General features: G+C 40.8%; 1 protein-coding gene across 5 annotated transcripts in view; it reads right to left on the bottom strand.

Annotated features, from left to right (window-relative positions):
- Nucleotides 1-418: 418 nt before the first annotated feature.
- Nucleotides 419-19,709, bottom strand: part of mon2 (MON2 homolog, regulator of endosome-to-Golgi trafficking) — a 36,471-nt gene continuing 17,180 nt past the window's right edge. For 2 of the 5 annotated variants that reach the window (XM_029522438.1, XM_029522442.1), the window contains 25 exons: nucleotides 19,114-19,304; nucleotides 18,636-18,717; nucleotides 17,989-18,170; nucleotides 16,534-16,646; nucleotides 15,648-15,752; nucleotides 15,311-15,391; nucleotides 15,083-15,156; nucleotides 14,517-14,607; nucleotides 14,192-14,293; nucleotides 13,775-13,777; nucleotides 12,753-12,863; nucleotides 11,679-11,854; nucleotides 11,409-11,571; nucleotides 10,681-10,974; nucleotides 10,205-10,403; nucleotides 8,541-9,184; nucleotides 7,610-7,753; nucleotides 6,640-6,657; nucleotides 5,943-6,071; nucleotides 4,322-4,512; nucleotides 4,160-4,220; nucleotides 3,952-4,075; nucleotides 3,255-3,462; nucleotides 1,631-1,713; nucleotides 419-1,111 (listed from right to left, as the gene is read on the bottom strand). In XM_029522438.1, coding sequence (XP_029378298.1) covers nucleotides 948-1,111; nucleotides 1,631-1,713; nucleotides 3,255-3,462; nucleotides 3,952-4,075; nucleotides 4,160-4,220; nucleotides 4,322-4,512; nucleotides 5,943-6,071; nucleotides 6,640-6,657; nucleotides 7,610-7,753; nucleotides 8,541-9,184; nucleotides 10,205-10,403; nucleotides 10,681-10,974; nucleotides 11,409-11,571; nucleotides 11,679-11,854; nucleotides 12,753-12,863; nucleotides 13,775-13,777; nucleotides 14,192-14,293; nucleotides 14,517-14,607; nucleotides 15,083-15,156; nucleotides 15,311-15,391; nucleotides 15,648-15,752; nucleotides 16,534-16,646; nucleotides 17,989-18,170; nucleotides 18,636-18,717; nucleotides 19,114-19,304 — 3,733 coding nt within the window. In that variant the 3' untranslated portion in view covers nucleotides 419-947. Of the gene's footprint in view, nucleotides 1,112-1,630; nucleotides 1,714-3,254; nucleotides 3,463-3,951; nucleotides 4,076-4,159; nucleotides 4,221-4,321; nucleotides 4,513-5,942; nucleotides 6,072-6,639; nucleotides 6,658-7,609; nucleotides 7,754-8,540; nucleotides 9,185-10,204; nucleotides 10,404-10,680; nucleotides 10,975-11,408; nucleotides 11,572-11,678; nucleotides 11,855-12,752; nucleotides 12,864-13,774; nucleotides 13,778-14,191; nucleotides 14,294-14,516; nucleotides 14,608-15,082; nucleotides 15,157-15,310; nucleotides 15,392-15,647; nucleotides 15,753-16,533; nucleotides 16,649-17,988; nucleotides 18,171-18,635; nucleotides 18,718-19,021; nucleotides 19,061-19,113; nucleotides 19,305-19,709 lie in introns of all 5 variants that reach the window. The other 3 variants (XM_029522439.1, XM_029522440.1, XM_029522441.1) reach the window with 3 other exon arrangements.

Raw genomic sequence — 19,709 nt, 5'->3', positions numbered from 1 at the left:
ATACATACTTCTTTGTGAAAATTGTTCGTACCAGCAGATGTAGATGTTTCAGTGTGGCCACCTGCAGGCAACCAAAGTACTGGCTGAAGTGATTTAAATACCCCCACCACCTACAGACAACAAGCAGTACAGCTGCAACTTGTCTTGTTTTTTTGGGGGGGGGGTTGTTTGTTTGGCAGAGGTGTGTGGGTTAATCCACTGTGACTGCCTTGATGAAATATATTACCTTCATGTTGTTGGTCGTGATGGTTCAGGCCTCTATTTCAACTTTAAATAAAAGGCGCTGTGGCAGGGACATGGAAGCTGATAGAAACTGACTGATACTAATAAACAGATATTGTAAAATACATGTACTTGGGTGGTAATACTCTTTGACATTGCAATTGAGCACACTCATAGCACAAAGCTGATTGTAGAATTGTCCCATTTATTTTACACAGACAAGTACATCCCGTCTCAGATGGCTGGCTAAAGGTGACATGGAATGTTACAGTAAGATTTGTTTTCTTGCATAAAATCCTCACTGCTGAAAATGTTGCAAAAATCTTTTTTCATTTTTAAGACCAATAAAGTCCCAGTTTTCGCCTCCCCCCCCTTTTTTTTAACATCATCAACACACACCCAGAGGCAACACAGATTTTTTTTATTTATTTTTGTAGTTAACACAAGAGTGCAGCCAGTCTGTATGAGAATGGAAGGGGCAGAGGTGTTATCAGCTCACATGAGAAGCATACAATGATGCATATGAAGGTCAGGGTCATTGATGTGGCCCGAGCGGGCCTTGAATCTCTGCTCACCATAGGTTGCTTCATGTCACTGTAGATGGGTCTCACGCAGAGTTCATGTCTGTGCGCTAGTGAAGCATGTGGGTCGAGAGAGCACATTCAAGACTTCTTCATAATATTAAAAAAAAAAAGAAAAAAGAAAGAAGCACAGGCTATGCCTGGTCAGGACTCGCCATTCTGTACTTTGGAGACGGGTGGTTGCATAAAGTCTTTGAAGGGCCCAAGGGCATCTTTCAGGGCTGAGCTCACTTCAGATGAAGAACATGTAATGCACTCTACCAGCGTGGGGTACAAGGCAATCACTTGAGCCCATGTGTTGCCATCCACTACAGGTGGTAGACCAAAAAAATGGCAGAACAAGAGGAAAAGAAAACACAAAGGAGGATTGGGGGTGGGAAGCAAAGGAAGAGAATGTGAACTATAACAGAGGGCAATCAGAGAAACAATTTCCTTGATAAAATTCCCACAGGCATATGGAAATTAGTTTTTTTCTGAATAAAGGGCAATGTAACGCAAATATCTTGAAGGGCACTTCAAAAACTTAATTTCACTTGTCTCACTTCAATCTACTACGGTAAAAAAATATACATATATATATATATATATATATATATATATATATATATATATATAAAATATGATCACTTCTTGTAATTGACCTTGTTGGAAACAAACAGTTCTATTGAGATTAGAGATAAAACTGATATAAAAAAACGGTCCCAACTGTACTCTGACACATTTATCTGAAATGAATAGATGATAGATACAGTGTCGTTATTGGATTTTTTTTTTTTTGTCTCCTCTTTCCAAGATCTATTTAATCCTTGACACACTTTGATACTCACCATTTTCTGGCTGTGTCTTTTTAAGCGAGTCCATCAAAGTGCTGATAGCTTTCAAGACAAAGATAATCTCTGTCACTTGTTGCCTGAAGTGAAAAAGACCAAAGACCTTCATTAGGTGCTGTGACATACAAACTCATAGATGTTACAATTATGGGACAAGTGAAAAAGCAATGAGCCCTCAAGTGAAATCATAAACCCATCACTGACAGAATGAGGCTTTTTATAAAGTTTCTTTGCTGCTGAATGTGTTTTTTTGCTGGGAGCGAGTGGCTATTGTCTCTTTATTGTACTGATAAGACAAGTGGTTGTAATATTCCTTTTGAGCAGTGCTGCGTGTTCGGGGTCGATTGGGGGCTAAACGAGTCGCTATCAGAAAATGACAAATAGGGCAGGTGCTAGCTGGTTAGCGTGCTGACTGAGTTTGATGCAAAGTTTTTCTCCCTGACTCGCAAGTAAACAGATGCTACTGCCAAAATTAACCACGTAGTAACAGCAAAAATTTGAATTTGTTCCTTTTTTTGCCTTTCTTAAAGTGACAGTGAGTAAGACACAGGAAAGAGTGAGCCGATGACGTGAAGCAAATGACCACATGCCTGACTTGAACCCAGGTTGCTGCTGCGACAACCAGGCCCAAAGAGCAACACCCGGGAATTGAAGATTTAAATTGCGAATTAAGGTCATAATATAAATCAGAAGATATGTATAAATGTATTTAAAACCTGAGAGAGATGGAGCACCTGTTTGGCACTTTTATTAACGTAATTTGATTAAAGCATAAATAAAAGCTCTGCCCATCAAGTTATCACTTGATAAAAGAAATTTCTGCCTATTCTTATTGTACTGATTTTTTTTATTTGGAAAAACTATACAATTTTTAAATACATGCTTTGTTTAAAACTAATGATCGCCTGTATTTAAGTGTAATTTCCATTTGATGCAGCAAGGCGGCATAATGGTTAGCGCTGTTGCTCCATAACAAGAAGGTTGTGGGTTTGGTTCTCAGCCTGGGGCCTTTCTGTGTGGAGTTTGCATGTTTTCCCTGTGCCTGTGTGGGTTTTCTCTGGGTACTCTGGTTTCCTCCCACCGTCCAAAGACATCATGATTGGATTAACTGGTGGCTCTAATTTGTCTGTAGGTCTGAATGTGAGTATGACTGGTTGTTGGTCTCTGTCTGTCTCTGTGTGTTGGCCCTGTGATGGACTGGTGACCTGTCCAGGGTGTACCCCACCCTCAGTGTGAGCTGGGATTGGCTCCAGATCCCCCCAACACGGAAATGTATAAGCACTAAAAAATTAATGAATGAATGATTTTTTCAACACTCCCACCGTCCCATTATTGCTACTGAAGGAGCGTTTTCCCTGTGGGCAGCATTTAACTTCCATGTTGTCTTAGAAAAAAAAACTATTGCAGTTAAGAGTTACACCTCACACTCAAACAGTGTGTGAAACAGGATATGAGTAGTTTTGTGTTATGTACACAAGAGAAATCTTGATGACAGATGGCGCTTGGATGACCTTGGTTTTCAGGTGAATCATGGTGCAGTGATTGGAGCTGAACTCCGAACGAAAATTGTTTTTACAGGTACACAATGTCCTGTATCCAGAAGCGTATGGAAAGGTTGTACCTGGGCAAGGGGCAACGTCCACTCAACCTCTCATCCTCCACGTAGCGCCGGAGAACATCCTGGGATCTTTTGAGCAAAACAGAGAGCGCCATACGAGAGATGTATCCCTCCTGTGGAGTGGACACTTTGTTGCTAAAGGAGAACTGCAGCAACGTCTCAAAGCACACTTTGGAAAACTCCTCCCTCATCCGTACATCGATCTCTGCCTCTGTCAAAAGAAAACCATTTACATTTCAGCTTTCTGGGGTGATTTACAATGAGCAAAAAGAGAGTGCTTTACTGTCTTTCTGAGTTTGACAGCAGCCATTGTTTCCAAAGGGAGGACAATTGTAACAAAACCTGACTAAAATAAAATAACTAGCTCTTGGTTGCTTTTCTGTCCCATGTGTGAAAAAATTAATAAACATATAAAAAAATATATGTATAAAGTTAACAGCATCCATTATTTATACCGCTTGTCCTTGTAGGGTTGCAGGGAGGCTGGAGACAATCCCAGCTGTAATTGGGCAAGGCGACATCCTGGTAAAGTTGCCTGTCCATCATCACATACACATCTATGGGAACTTTTAAAATCACAAGCATAAAACTAACCTCCCATACATGTCTTTGGACCATGGGAAGAAGCAAGTAACCATCTAGACCACTGTGCCATATAAGTTAAGGGCATAACTAAAAATAAATTAAAGTCAAATCTTACCTGTGAATGAGGGAGACTGAGAGTGAATAGAGCCTTTATTGAGCATAGCCATAATCTGGCCAACAAAGTCTTTGGGGATGAAATTGGCAAAAGGTAAAATTTCCGTGCTGATCAGCTGGACCACCTAAAATGAAGAGAACACAACAAGGATGTGAATCGACTCAACAATCACGGTTGACATACTAGACAAGTAGGCACAAGCATTTACCTCAACATCAATAGCTTCATTTTTCTGAAATTCCTGGATGGACAGGTTATCTGGAGGTGTGCTACAAAAAGCAAAACGATCAAAACAATGAACTTCCTACACAGACTTTCTTAAGTACTCACTTGTAAGAACAGCTGAAATGAAGGCTTTCGAAAACTCTACCTTTTGGTAAAAAGAAAGTCTTCAAAGGCATTGGCCAGCTCTGGCCACATTGTCTCAAACTTGCCAGATGAGGCATGCTGGCGGGCCACTGGGAGCCCAATTGACAACACCTTGAGCAGAGACAAAACAGCAAGCTTCCAGGTGCTCTCTGATGGACATGCATACTTCAAACCCAACGGTATTCTTAAAGTCTAGAGAGAGAAAAAGGAGACATGAGACTTGCACAAAGAGCAGAACTAGAAGTTAGATCATAGAACTAACCAGAGTAACCCAAAAGCTTTCGTTTTACTGAAACGTTGAGTCTCTTGAATTCAGAGTTACCATCCAAGCAGCTTTTTTGGACATTTTTGCATAGGGGAGAGTTCTACTTCATGTTTCACAATACAAAAATCTGTTTCTCTTTTCAGAAAACAGCTGGGGTTACAAGTATCACTTTCTTGTTTTGGAGACAAAAAAGGGGTGGGGGTGAGATTTGGATCCATCTGTACTGTACTTTGTTAATAGTTCTTTGGAAAATGAACGCTCCTCTGTTTGGGGTTTCCTATGAACAGATTATGGGAAAAGAGCAGTCGAACACAGGTGTCAGAAGCAGATATAGGACATGAAGCCTATGATGACTTACAAAAAAAAGTATTCGAGACAATGCATACAAAGTAAAGGTTTGGAAACCCCACAAGTATCGGGCATCCACTTGCTTGTCATATGTGCTATGTACGTGCAAGATGCAAGTCTTGAGATCAATGTTGTGAAGTCAGACAAGTGAGACAAGTGAAGTGAAATTTTCCCAGAGGCTGGGCAAGACATTCCTCAGACAGCTAACAGAATTAAGTAGGGATTTCAAAATATATCTCACTTATTACATTCAAACAATAAGCCAAGACACATAATTAAAAGTAATTTTTCTAGCTACCCTGCAAAGTAAGTAAAATATACATTGCTCTTTTTGCTATGTTTTTCTCCTAAAAGAAAACATGTGGTTCTTTAACTACTAAATGCTCCATCATATTTACTAGCTAATTTTCACCTTGCATTTTAAATCTTTTTTTTTTTTTGCTTAAAATTAGGCTTTTTTGGGGATTATTGTCATTTTCATAAATCTGCATTACATCTAAAAGATTTTAAATTAAAATAGACTAAAAGGAACAATAGAACTAATGTGAAATGTACAGCTGAGTGATAAGTCTGAGTTTAAAAAGTTCCTTTCAGATGCATGCAGTCATCTGATCCATTGTTAACATAAAAATATTGATTAACTTATTGATTGGAGCCTTCGTAAGAAGATCATCTTGACTTACGGTTCGAAAGGAGCAGTTTTTAAAATTACAACCCACCAACATCTCACAGAATCTTGTCACCGCACAAGGCTAAAAAATAACTGCTGTTTAATGTACAGTCAGAGCAAAGTGATGTTTAGGTCTCACTCTCCTTACTGGGCCACTGTCAGATTTCACTGCTAAATGTTATCACTTTACTCCCCAATATAGGATACACATGTGATGTGTTTTGAAATTAATCTAATCCAACGCATTTCTTGTTGATATTTTTTAAGTCCATCAATTCCACAGCTTAACTAGGAGTTTGGTACCCATGGAAACTGAACACCACATCCTGATGAAAATACCTTGATAATGTTCTGCAGAACCTTCTCATTGATGACAGCTTTGTGGCACGCAGTTTTATGGTAGAGGTCCACCACCACTTCCAGGGAGCGCTCAGCAAAGGGCACATAGTTTAAGGCAACCCATTCTGCCTGTAGGGCAACAAAATATCACAGGGGAGGCGGGGGAGGGGAAAAAAAAAAAAAAAACACAAGAATTGATTGATTAAACAGTCAAACCAATATGAAAACAATCATTCCTACCTTTTGGCAGAGCCACAGGGAAAGCAGTTTTTAAAGGCACACTTCATATAAACACACACACTTATATTAACATCACATTGACCATTAGTTTAAAGTTTTGTTTGGCTTGAATGAGCAAAGCTGAAATGTTAAAGCCAAGGGAAAAAAAGACTTGCTGCCACAAAGTGTGTCTTTAACAGATATAAACAGAACCACAAGCATATAGGAACATCACCAAAAGCACAAAATAAACTGAAAATGGATCTGCACAGAGACTGTGCACACAGAGGCAATTACCACCAGTTAGTGGCAGGCAGAGAGGAGGAGCATGGAGTGAGTGAGAGATGCAGATGATACGTGAGAGCCTACCATGCGGTGTGATTTCTCACCTACCGCAGAGGGCAGGTCATCACCATTCAGCACAACTTAGTACAACTATAGAGTGGGGAGGGGGGCTGCAGAAGATGATGGAACTCACCGGTGCAAACAGCTGGATCTAAAATGGTTATCCAGTGAGTAATCCCAAGAAACAGAATGAGAGAACATCGCAATTAAACTTTTCAAGTTGTGTCAGATTTGTAGTCACATGTTGACTAGGTTCAATATTCAGGACTGATTTGGGGCAGAAACACTCACTCCTAGCACCAAGGAAATCCTGCAGCACTGGTCAAAAGCCAAAAAGACAATAAGGACCACCCATGACATCTGTTTGGCTGGGTGTGACTTTTGTTTGACCCCCTTTCTTAAACAGTTTAGGCAGAATAGGATCAACAAAAAATGTCCCGATTCGGGGCTTAGTCTGGGTCCCACATGCTAGCCTAACAGGCTGGCCACCAGGATCTGAGGAATGTTGTGTATAGCACTGACATTTCTCTGCATAAACGTGCCTGCCGGTTAGATTAAGACAACACTCAGCTTTCCCCGGAAGGCATTGCACTTGCTGGATTGTATAGGTTTCCAGAGAGACAAGGAGTAAGAAAGAAGCTGGCATCAGAACAATGTTGACAAAAGACTCCTATGCACTTGAGAAAAAACAAGTGGGTGGTTGTGGCTTTATAAATGAAGTAAATTTGCTTGAGCTCACTGAGTTCATTGGAAGTGGCAGTTTAAAGAAAAAATGCATTTAAACAGTGGTTGAACTGTAACCTCTCTCTTTGGCATGTTGCCAGCACAACGAAGCATGACAAAAGAAATATGAGAAGATTTGGCTCAGAGCTGCTAATGCGGGCCTAAATAAACCTGTCAAGCTCACCAAGGGCCACAATAGGGGCCTCATGAGGACTAGACCCTAAGGAGGAGGGAGCGGGGGTGTGCTTCATGAACATCAAAGAAGACGGATGATCTTGTTGTGAATGGCCAAAGAGAGAAGGGCGATGAATAACAGTGTACACGCTCCAACAGCTAATGAAAGCCAAAGCAGTTAAAGTGCCAAGTCTCTGTCCCCATACCTGGTTGTATTTGGCATTGGCCACGTGTTTGGTTTCCATCCTGCCGTACTGAGGAGGCTTGCAGGAGAACTCCACGAAGAGTAGCAGCTGTTCAAAGATGGCTGGGTACATGACCTGCAGGTTCTCCGGGCCCACACAGATGGCCTGCGGCAGGGGGGAAAGGGAGGAACAAACACTGTTGACATCCGCCATGGGACTGCATATTGCATAAGAATATGTAATAAGTAATATGTAATATAAGCAAAGACTAACACTGTTTCCTAGGCTGAAATGACACAAAATGGGAAAGAATATACTTCTGGTTGGCAGGTAGTGTTAAGGGTTGATTTTCTTACAGACAATGTATTCATAGCAGGTAGAAGTCAAGTGGCCATTTGTGCCAAATTTAATGAATTTAATTCCCTAAAAGGATTGGAATATTCTGTTTATGACAATTTGCAGGACGGACAACCATGAAAGAATAATACTACCGTCCACTGCTGTCTTCTTGGTTCCACATTTTCAAATTTAAAATGCTTTTCTTAATTTTATATTATTTTACAAGTAATTTGGTACTCTTTAATTAAACAAGTGCGACGTGCAAAGTTCCTTTTTTTTTCTGCAGTTAAAACGCATGATCCAATTTAAATATCAGAGGTTCCTGTTAAACACTCAGAGAAACTGAATTCTGTTTGGTATGTACAGGTACACAGGGCTGGGTGACAAGGCTGAGGGCAGCAACTGACTTGTTGTGACATCGCAAATTTCCTTAGTTCCTGAGGGCTGCTTTTAAGGCACAGTCCAGAATTTCTCTGTGGTCTTTGAGCTTTGATACTCACAGTGTTAATATAGAACCTAAAACTGATTTATATATAAAGAACACAATATATATCACTTCATACTATTTTTGGACCAATGTCTTGTTTACTGATAACACATTTCATTTTCCCACCTTCTGTAAAACATCCAGAGCTGTGTGCACTGCCTCCTGCAAGCTGGTGAGCACTGCCTCAGTGTAGGAAGGAAGGATGAAAGGTGAGGCATCACTGCTGATAGGCACAGACACCGCCCCGTGGAGGATGACCCCCAGCTTCTTCAGATCCTCCATACTGAAGTTAGCCTTGATGTGCTGGTAGAGCGCTGGGAAAATCTGTATCAACGCTGTGAGGAAGGGCTGGCTTGGGATGAAGGAAAGCTTCTCTGTCAGGCCAATGGGCGGCCTTGTGCTGTCTGTACCGGTTCGATACCATGTGTTCCATGCTGACCACCACAATGCAGAGTCCTCTAAGGCTGATTCCTCCCCTGGGGGAGGGGCCTGCAGCTCTGCGCCGTTATAACGTGTCAGCCGCTCTACTAGCGAGTCTGAACGCACCAGGGGTCTGCCAGGACCAGATGCTGATAGTGGGTCAATAAGCACGGGAGGGACGCCCATAGCAGCAAGTGCGTCCCCTGCTTTGTCTGAGTCTTTAACTGGTGTAACAATCTGTAGGATCTCTTGGAAGCTCTTGAGGGCAGCCAGGGAGACCTCATTGTTTTTGCTCAGAGCAGCTGACTGAATGTGGTTCAGCAGGACCTCCCAGGCCTCGAAGAAATCTCCTGCAGATAAAGAGCATAATGGTGGAAGACAATGAGCACTTTAAGATGTGAGACTCAACAACCTATATCACTCAGCCAACAGAGGCCCGTTCAGGGCTCACATAAACAAGCATCTTCAATGACCCGATGGCAAGTAGTCAGAATGAATGAGCAATTCCCCCTTATATAAAAGTAAACAGACGTTGGGTTTTTTTGGAGTGCTGTCAATATGCTTGTGAGTATGTGTATGCGTGAGAGAGCACAATAGAGAAAGGTTGAGCAAGGCCTACACTTTGAAAAGGTAAAATTATTTCAGTTCATTATGAGTCCAAACTAGTTAGACTGTGTCAGAGGATGTCAGCAAAGGACACAGTCTTCTAGTGTGACCAGGACACTTTTCTTTCATTGGTGAAAGAATCTGGCCACATTTCAACAATGACTCCTCTGAATGTGGTCATTAATGATTAAATCTGAAATGCATCCTGACTGCACCTTGAATGTGTTCATACTTTCAAGTATGTGTTCAAACTTTGTGTTGGCTTTCCATTTGTGATTAGATGCCAGATCGAAACAGGGCCATATACTCAAAGAGACCACACATGGATTTCCCTTCACTTATGGCTCAAAGAGACACAGGTGAATCTGGTTTCCTGTTACCACTATTTTCAGTGACATTCACTGATATTATTTAACCAGAAGGTTATTTTAACATTTTTGTGTAGATTCTTTCTCGTGATTTTATGTTAAGTGGGCCGAATGAGTCACCTGTTAGAACTTGGCATTGGTTGACATACTGTTCAGTGGAATGGGAGTAATTAAAGAGGATTCATATCTCCCTGGGATATTAATCCTGTACTCAATAGGTGGTAAGTATCCCAGCACAAACAGCTGGGCTGTTTTTTGGACTTCTGCACAGATTCATAAATATGTTTCAATATCTAATTTGTATTGTTTGTTTTCCTTAAGCAACATTTCCCATCGCATATGTACAACAGACATGAAAGACCACAGTTCAAGCAGCTTGGATTACAACTGGCTCACCTAATTGCTGGAGGAGATACCGCCTTGTGTTGAAAATGCGTGCCACCCCAGCTAACGTCAGCACCCACGTCTCCGCCCACTGTTTTTCTGCTGTGTCACGTGAGTGATGGATGAGGATATTTCCTCCGCCAGACTCGATCTTCTCCTTGTCTGCCGTGGTTGATGATGTCCTGACACAGTCAAGCAGGTGGAACAGCACCTGGTGGTGAGACAGAATTGGTTCAATCACCAGCAAAATTAATCATGGTGCAATCTGCAGATCTTCACAGTAAGCATATTTATTTACAGCTAGAAATACGATGTGTAATACAATCTGTGCTGTGAATCATTTAATTTATGATAAAAAATTTTGGGGAAAAAAAAAAAAAAACCTGGATTCTTAAACTTTCTACCTGACTAAATCCCTTTTTTGGACAAACAATGCCTGCTTCCTTCAGTAAAATGAAATGAAATGGGAACAAATTTTTTCATGCTACCTTCCAGACCACAATATGCCACGTTGGCTGCTGCAGCAGGGTCCCGTGGGCAGCGATGGTGGAGAACATTGTCTGCCCAGCACTTTTACGCACAGCGGGACGTGGGTCGACACATAGCTCGCCCAGCTTGGCGTACAGGCACAGCCACAGGCAGTCGAAGGGAGGGGCAGGGTGAAATGGCCTGTTTAGGGTCTCCCCTCTCTCCAGTGCCTGCTTTTGCAAAGCTTCCTCCTCCCTTTCCAACTCATGTGTGATGGCTTCGCCCCTTTGGAAGAAGTAGTCTGAAATGTTCCACTGTGGGTGAAAAGGGAAGTGGGGAGGGGCAGAGAAAGGAGGAATAAATTGGAGCAGAGGGTTGGGTAAAATGCTTCTGGTGGTTTAGCTATCCTATTACCATAAAGTTATCTGAAAGGAACTGCCACACTCCAAGAGAAATAATCCTGTAAACCACAGCTCAATACCAGGTTTTTCATGTCCTCAATCCTTTACAATGTATATAGAAAATATCAGAGCAGCAGTGGAGTGCTGTTACATTAGATACAATAATGCAAAGCCAAGAATCATGGGATATTTAAATCTCTTAATCATATTAAACGTAACACAGTTCACCTTTGCTTTTCAGATAATTGCTTGAGTGGTCAAGAGCTTACAAAGGAGACATATTTCAGGGCATTTTGTTAAAGGATAGCCTTTGAAATAAAGAACACAGTGGGAAACTGATCTCTCACCAGCAGGCCGATGGAGGTGAGGCTGATGTTGAGCTCCTGGTTCTGCAAGCCAAAGCTGCCAGCTACATCCACTACGATCTGGAGGCACGTGCAAGGCATGGTGGGCAGGAAATCCGTCACCACCAACTGCAGGCACTGGAAGGCTGTTCGGATCAACGACTCACTGAAAACAAAAAAAGTTCAGGTTCTTCAAGAACATTTAAATTAAGTGTGAAGCAAGAACAAAAACTGTTATAATTACTTGAGCCTTCTTTTCATTTGTGCTCTTACCCTTGGTCATTGCGGATGGCTCCTATGACTCCCAAGACGAGGGGCCAGCCGGGACCCAGGCTGTCACCCTGGCTCTGTAAGATCTGTAGGACACTTTCCAACTGTTTCTGGCGGATGTCTGCATGCAGTACATTGGACAACTCCTTCAGGGGGTTCAGCAACAGAAGCTGTAGCCGCTTGGAGATAAAAAGAAGTTAACTGTTAATGGACAGACAGTTATCTTTATAATTTAGTTATTAAAATGCTGCAAAGTATGGGTACTTAAAATTAAAGTGAAATTAGCAGTTGATTGTGGTGAAAGCATCTAAGAGTCATCTTTAATATATTACACTCATTTTTTACATCAGAGACATATAATGTGTGGGAAGGTGCAAAATCAGTTAAATTCCATCTGCTGGTAAATTTGTTCTATACCAGCCTTGGGAGTCTTTCTCAATTTATTGTGGCACATAAAAACAACAGGTTAATTGCATAACCCCTGTTCTCTTGGAAGCACAGGAGAATTTCTGAAATTTACACATTGAAAAAAAAAAAATACATGTAAAACCAATTAAATACAGATATTTCACAATTTAGTTACATTATATTTACTATACATCAATTAATATAGTTGGGGGAAGGATTTCAAAACCTGCACATTCTGGCCACATGGTGAAAAAACAACATTCAATTTGTGCCACTTACTTCTTGTAGTAGAGCTGCTCTTTTTTATCTCCACTGCTATTTTATATTTAACACTGTAAAACTGTGCGTTTTCTACAGGACAGTCATCACTTTTATGGCCGTGTGCTGTTTTATTAATCGCCACAGTTTCTGAGCTCTCTTTTAGATAAGCCCTGCACCAGCACCTTTATCTTTCTCACTGAGGTGAAGGTCACTGACTGTTTTTGTGAGAGAAAAGAGAAAATCTTTTTTTTTTATACAGTCAGGAAATTTGTCACATGATTTCTTGTCAGTAACTTCTCAAATGTCAGCATTACAAACAAGCAATGATGAGGAGTGGGACCCACAGAATAAATCTCTGAGAGTAGGTTTTTGTGTTTTGTCATTGCCATTTCTGGTTTCTTAAATTACCTGATTTTGGGACAGTGGAGGGTCATGTTTGTAAGCCAGGCCAGCTTTGATGAGTGCCGTCAACGCCTCAGCCCCCCACTCTCTCATTCTGGAATTTGGGTGCTGGCAGACCTGCAGGACAGATCACATATACACAAAAATGCATACACAAGCAAGGACTACAAGATTTGATGCAGAGCCTTGCTGGGAACAGTGTTTCCTTGCTTTGGTCACAGTGGATGGGTGTGACACAAGTGAGTGAAATAAACCACAGAAATTGGACTGGGAACCCCCCTGTGATATCAGGATATGCTGTGACAGTGCAATTATCAGTTATTACAGATACACATGGAGAGGCTTGGCCTGTCAAGGCCAAGCACACTGGTGTTATAAATAAACAAATAAATTAAATTTAAATATTCTTTAATTATAATTAATTACTATTTGGTCTGTAGGGAAGTTTGCCAAACTCAGAAAAGGTGTGACTGCTGTAAAAGTAATCTACAAGGAAAAGAATTTGCATTGCTCAAAGGCATAAAGATAAACTGAACATACTGTAGCTGTGCACCACCAAAACACTCCATGTGTATCTTTTGAATTTTTTTGTCATCCATAGCCTTGCATGATGATTTGTGCCTCACATTTTAATCTTATCTTTCCTCATGATGTACATTTGTAATAAAAAAAAATAATAAAAAAAAAGAGGGAAGTTGTCAAATTTCATTTAAAATATAAAAAGCTCAGAATTTAAAATTTCGAAGCCTGCTAAGAAAGAGAAGCAGCGTTTTAGCTCAGCAGCAAGTAAAAACTCTGCAAGTCTCTAATTCTGCCTCTGTGACAAATCACAGCTTCACATTGCAAATTGCACAGAAAAACACAAAATCAAACACTGGCAGCAGAGCAAGTGCACGTTGGACACATTCTGACACAGCGACTCCTCAACTTCCAACATGTCATTGCCAGACTAAGGAGGGAGAGAGGACAGATTGTAATAAAGAGAGTTGAGATAGCCATTGATTATGGAGAAGAGAATCTGAACTTACCTTCTGCAAACAGACAGGAATGCAAAAAAGAGAGAGGGGAGACAGACAAGGAAAATGTGAAGAAAACCTCCAAACACACACCTTTACACACATCTATATACTGTGTAAAAACAGAATCCTCCTACATCAGGAAAGGACATGATGTCCAACAAATTCTGAGTTAAGTAAAGACTCATGCTGTGTGTGACAAGGCTCTAAAAATGTCCTTCAATTTATGACTGTGATTTTGATCAAAAAATGCTACACTAATTAAAAATATTCAGCTCCTCTTCAACTATTTGTCTCCTGCATGACTAAACTCAAGCCTGTGTCTCCCTGATGCTGCTTCCAGCTATAATTTCAAGTTTTACTTGAGGGGCTAATGTGCTCCAGATTCCATGTAAATTTAAATAATTTAAATTTGACTTGACATGCTACCTCAAGTAAGTGGCCCGTCAGAGGCCTCCACAGGATTTCAATGCGATCCATATTGACTAGGCCAGTCTCCAGGAGCTTTGCAACCGCAAACAGGGATGGTTCCTGAAAATAGGAAAGCAGAGACTCAAAGTAAGTGGTATTGGACATCTTCCACTCTATTCTGTCTGGTTAAATATATGTATTGAGGCTCTATGTGTCCAAGTTAAAGTACCATGCTCGACCTGCAGTGAAAGGATGTGTCACACTACTTCAGATTATTTTGCCACAGCTCAAAAACATCAGTTATCCAAATTTCACCTCTTAGTAAAGCATAGCAAGTATTCACCTTGTTGTTTCCATAAGCCATTTCCATGGCTTCCAGGGAGAGGGAGCAGAGAGCATTGATCAGGTGATGAAGAGAGACATCATCCAGGTACCTAGATCAAACAACAAACACACCTCATGATGAAAAACTCTGAATATTCACGAGAAAATCCTAATTTTTCTGAAAGGACAGCAAATATTAATGAGGATAAACAAAACTCTTTCCCAAAAAAAGAGTAAAAAGATTCAAGCCGAGACTTTATCATATGCCTAAAACTTGCCCGCACACAGCAAAGACAAAATATTTTTATTGACCAGATGTGACCTTTGCCAGCCAGCTATATTTCTCCCATTTTATATAGCACCAACAAATGCATTGATGTAACTTTGTTACTACTTTGTTACATCAAGGCACTTTACATATAGAGCAGGTCGAGACCAAACTCTTTATGAAATTCTAAAATTATTTAAAGAGACCAACATTTCTTTAAAAAGCACATGTGGTAGAAGGTGTGTTAGCATATAGGTATATAACTGGAGTTTGTAATTATAGGTGATGGGTTTTACAAATGAAGCAATGATCCCTACTGGGAGCTCTCAAACAGTCTGGAGAGGATGTTGGCGATGACAGGCAGGTCAGTCATCACCGCAGTGGTCAGGACCTGTTTAGGGTAAAGGCACAACTACAGTTATCTTATCAGCAACGAAGAGGTGAGAAACCACACACAATTCAATGATATTGATTTAATGGTAATGAGATAGGGTTAGGTTATATATATATATATATATAAAAAAAATATAAAAATCTAAACTCACTGTGCTGGGTCCTTCTACAGCCCGGCCTGGCTTCAAGGCACCGCCCAACCCCGGCTTTAGACCCAGGATCCACACTAAATGCTGGGAAAGATGAGTGAAAATCATGAAGGAGATTGAAGATAATATAAAATATACTTAATATTGGAAAATAATAATTATTATTCAGCATAAACAAACAGAAAATGTTAAAGTGCTATAGGTCATTTCTTTCAGTTCAAATAGAAACGTGTTATGGGAACAGGATGTGTACTTGCGTGGGTGTGTGAGTGAGAGAATATGGAGCGCATATGTTTAAGTAGATAAAGATGCGCGTGTTGGTGTGCAGTGATAGTAGTACCTGCAGGGTAGCCAGCACCAACTGCCAGGAGGTGCCCAGCACGGCCCCATGGCAATGTGCCAGGTTCAGCAAGGTTCGCATACACTGGATGTTCTTTGCAGTCAGCTGACAGAGAGACACACAGTTACACTTCACTACATTTAAAACGCACGTCCAAATGAACTCAGCCTTGACAGAAAAAAAGGGTAAAAATGCTCACGTCAATTCAAACAATAACCTGAAATAGACAAAGTAGGGTAAATACATGCACAAACTGTATGAGCTAAACCATCCTGACTAGAGCAGAAAATTACAATTACAGCATAATGTTTCCCAGTCAGGATCAAGGTCACCTCCTATGTATTTCGATATTGCCCTCAAGGTAGATTTACATTCAGGTTTTCATAAAAGTTGTTGTGTACCTGAATGGTGACCAGTGAATGGGTTTATGTGGGGGCGTATTGTAAATGTGTTTTTTTTTTTTTTTCATAATATGCATATTAATATCGCACAAAACTAGTAAACAAATTGCTATGCTTTGCGTTTTACTTGTGACTTTTTTTTGTGACTTTTAGCGAAACTTTAGCAACAGCAACAAGACTAAGATAAAGACTGAATTTCGTGCAAGATAAATCACTAAGGTGTTTATGGCTTTGACTCTAAGCTTGAGTCTGACAGTGTTTAATGTCCAGTGGTCCTGGCTGTGGCCATCTCATGTCATGAGTACTCAGGTTGTTAATCCACCCCAGCAGCAACAGCTTTGCTTTATTTGTGGCTGCTGTTTCTTTGTACAAAATATTTTGTCTAATTTGATTGCAAAATGTTGTGTCTTTAGAAATCTGCTATAAGAACTAAATTATTAAATGTCAAGTATAACTGCAGCCTCTTTGTAATTGTGTATCCTTACCACCACAGTGCCCTGGGGCTGGGCGGTGAGTGGCTGTCCCACAGCCACTACCTGCTGATGAGATTCACTGGAAGGGCTGATAATTTGCACATTCTGGCCCTGGATAGAGTAGGCTGTGAAAAACAAACACAGACACACACGAGTGAGTCAATGCACACACAGTTTTGTAACAAGCTTACGACATGCAAGAAAAGCTTTGTTAATTAACTCTGAGGCAAACATCCATCGTGAGTTGAGACCCAATTTGCCAGCTTTATCTCTACAAGCTAATATGCAAATGGTGAAAGTCTTGAGTGGTTCGTTTGAGAGCAGTTGTGTGTGTCTGTGTGTGTACATCCCAAGACACATACCACATACCAATGGTGTTTCTAATTAAGGGCCAGAGTGAAAACTTATGGATTAATGTAATAAGAGCAGGGCAGTAGGGACAGGCAGAACACTGGCAGTGTGCATGTTAAGCTCAGTTAACAGAATGCACAACGAATCATATGGGACATGAGATGTGCTCATTAATTTAACATAACTAAACATGACCAGAGGCCATCCTCAGGGTTGGAAAGGGGAACATTTCACTGTGTGTATTCCTGCTGTGTTTTGGATTTCATGATGCACACATTAAAGCAGGAGATCAGATATGAATTCTAAAATCAACCCTGAATGGTTTTAAATTCTCAGGTATTTCAGGTGTGTACAACGTTAAATGTTTGCCTGGTGTCTTGTACAAAGGAATATTTAAGTTGCTTTCCCATTACTGTATTCACTTTACCATTGTCATTATTTTCTATATTTTCACTATTTTTCCTGCTATCGTTTAATGTGCATGATTGAAAAGAACACACAAGCAAGGTCAAGTATAACCCGTATGTGACATCATCCTTTTTTTTTTTTTTTTTTCCAACCAGAAAATACTTTGCTAGGAGAATGTGGAGCTTAGAAGGAATGAGGGCTGCATCTGCCCTGCTCTGGCCTTTATACTGATTTTCAACAGGTTGCTGTGTGTATTACAGTCTGTCAACCAATCGGTGGGCACACCCTTATGCGTACTTTGCTTTGTGGTCTGTTTTCATCTAAATGGTGCCATCATTTAAAAAATTTATGTTATGTTGTGTTGAAAAAGACATAGAACTACAGACCATAAACACAAAGAAAATGTTGACTGAGCTAACAAAAAAGAAGCAGGTTAACATAGATTTCAATTTAATCAGACTGGAATGATGGTTTAAAACACTTAAGCAATGGCTTCATTTTTCAGAGTCCAGTTCCTTATACATTCTATGGTGTAGGTGCTATGCCATGATGAGGGTGGTGGAAATCAGAAAAACTCTGCATGCATGATGGTGATCGCACTATGGATAGGATGATGCAAACCTCTGTAACCGCACACCTGAGGTAGGACTTGTGCTGTGTTTTCTATGCACTATTTAAAGTAGCCTCTTGCAGCTGGCAGAGCTGTACCTTTGCTGGAGAGGTTGGCGGCGTTGCTGCTTAGAACGGTCAGAGCATAGTGCGGTGGCAGAGAGGCCTTGCAGATGGCTGTGATGAAGGCATCCCGGGGAGTAACTAGGCCGAGTCGACCACACAGCGAGGCCATGGTCAGCTCCGCCTTCAGGATGTTCTCAGTTGCTGTCTCATCAGTGCTGAAGATGAAAAGAGGAGAGAAAAATGATGACTATAGTTCACATGTTTTGCCTGCAGTATTTTCTTGTATGTATGTGTGTATATATATATATATATATATATATATATATATATATATATATATATATATATATATGAGATAATATATTTTCTCATCTACTTTGGCATTAGTTTAACACTCATTCATTGTCACAAGCACATGTCTAACAAGGACGAAAACAAGAACATGCCATGTATCGGGGTTTACAATTTGTTTTCAACCATTGTGCCTACCGTATACATACAGTAAAGGCCAAAAGTTTGGACACACCTTCTCATTCAAATAAATAGGAAAGTGTGTCCAAACTTTTGGCCTGTACTGTATGAAAACATTTATTGTGGTGTGTGATATTTCTTTCCTGCTTGTATCACTGATGTAAATGTTACCTCACAGCTGACTACAGAGTTAAAACAAACAGGTTTACCTGGCGTCCAGCAGCAGAGACAGAGCAGCAAGCAGACCACACCAACAGGCGTTGACCATCTCCTCCCACACCAGGTGAGCTCCTGATGCAGAAACTGTTACTGAGTTCATTTGAAATCATTTCATTCCACTTGTGATGGTATCACTTTGAACCCCCCCCCCAAAAGAAAAGCCTTAATTGTTTACATGAGTGAGGAAGAGTAAATTCGTATGAGCATCAGCAGTCATGAAAATGCTGCAACGCCAGAAGTGAATTTGGTTTGGCAATCATGCTGTCAAACAAGCACAATGCATTGTTCCTTCTTCAGATGTTGCTTTTGACATCGTCATCTTTGCTTTCTTTAACGCATCCCTTGTGTCATAAAGGAATCTAATGCAACTCCATACATTTAATTTTATCAATGTACGAGTTTCCCCTTTGAACATCTCATGGCATATGAGCTCCATAGTCCTCCACTTTTGCTCTTGCCCGTTCTTACCAGCTTGTGGTTGCCACTCCCGGTCAGGGTGAGCCTCCCTGAATTCTGTAGCTGTCTCCTCCTCCACAGCCAATTCTCTTTCTATCATGGAGGTAATGCCTCTGACCAGGTCCAACAGGGCACTGAATGCCACAGACATGGCATAGCCCTCAGGGATGGACGGGGGCTCCACCTTGTCCAGCATCTCTAGACTAGTGGATGAAACAGAGGGACAAAATGAGCAATGTAGATTTTGTTGATTAATATTAATCTATTCATAAATAATCTATCTGAGGGGTTTACATCATAGGTGTAAAAATAAACACGGCAAACACATCTGCTCTTGCCCTGCATCATCTTACTGCTGCCTTACTCCCTGCCAGAGCAAACTGTAAGAAGAAATGCCTATACCCAAATCTGCCATTTACCACCGTAAAAATATTCCTGAAGTGCTATCATTTCTCTCTCAGAGCAGCAAAGAAGAAAACTTGCAAGCTTTTATAGCCCACAGGTTTTACTTGTGTGATGCTCTCCTACCAATCCTGTCTGCTGCCCAAGTGCAGAAGCAATAAATTCTAAGTAGCTGCTGTAAAGTCAAAACAGTGCAGAGAAAATTA

Source organism: Echeneis naucrates, chromosome 16 (genome assembly GCF_900963305.1).
Source record: "Echeneis naucrates chromosome 16, fEcheNa1.1, whole genome shotgun sequence".
Lineage (NCBI taxonomy): Eukaryota > Metazoa > Chordata > Actinopteri > Carangiformes > Echeneidae > Echeneis > Echeneis naucrates.
This window is presented reverse-complemented; position numbering and strand designations above follow the sequence as displayed.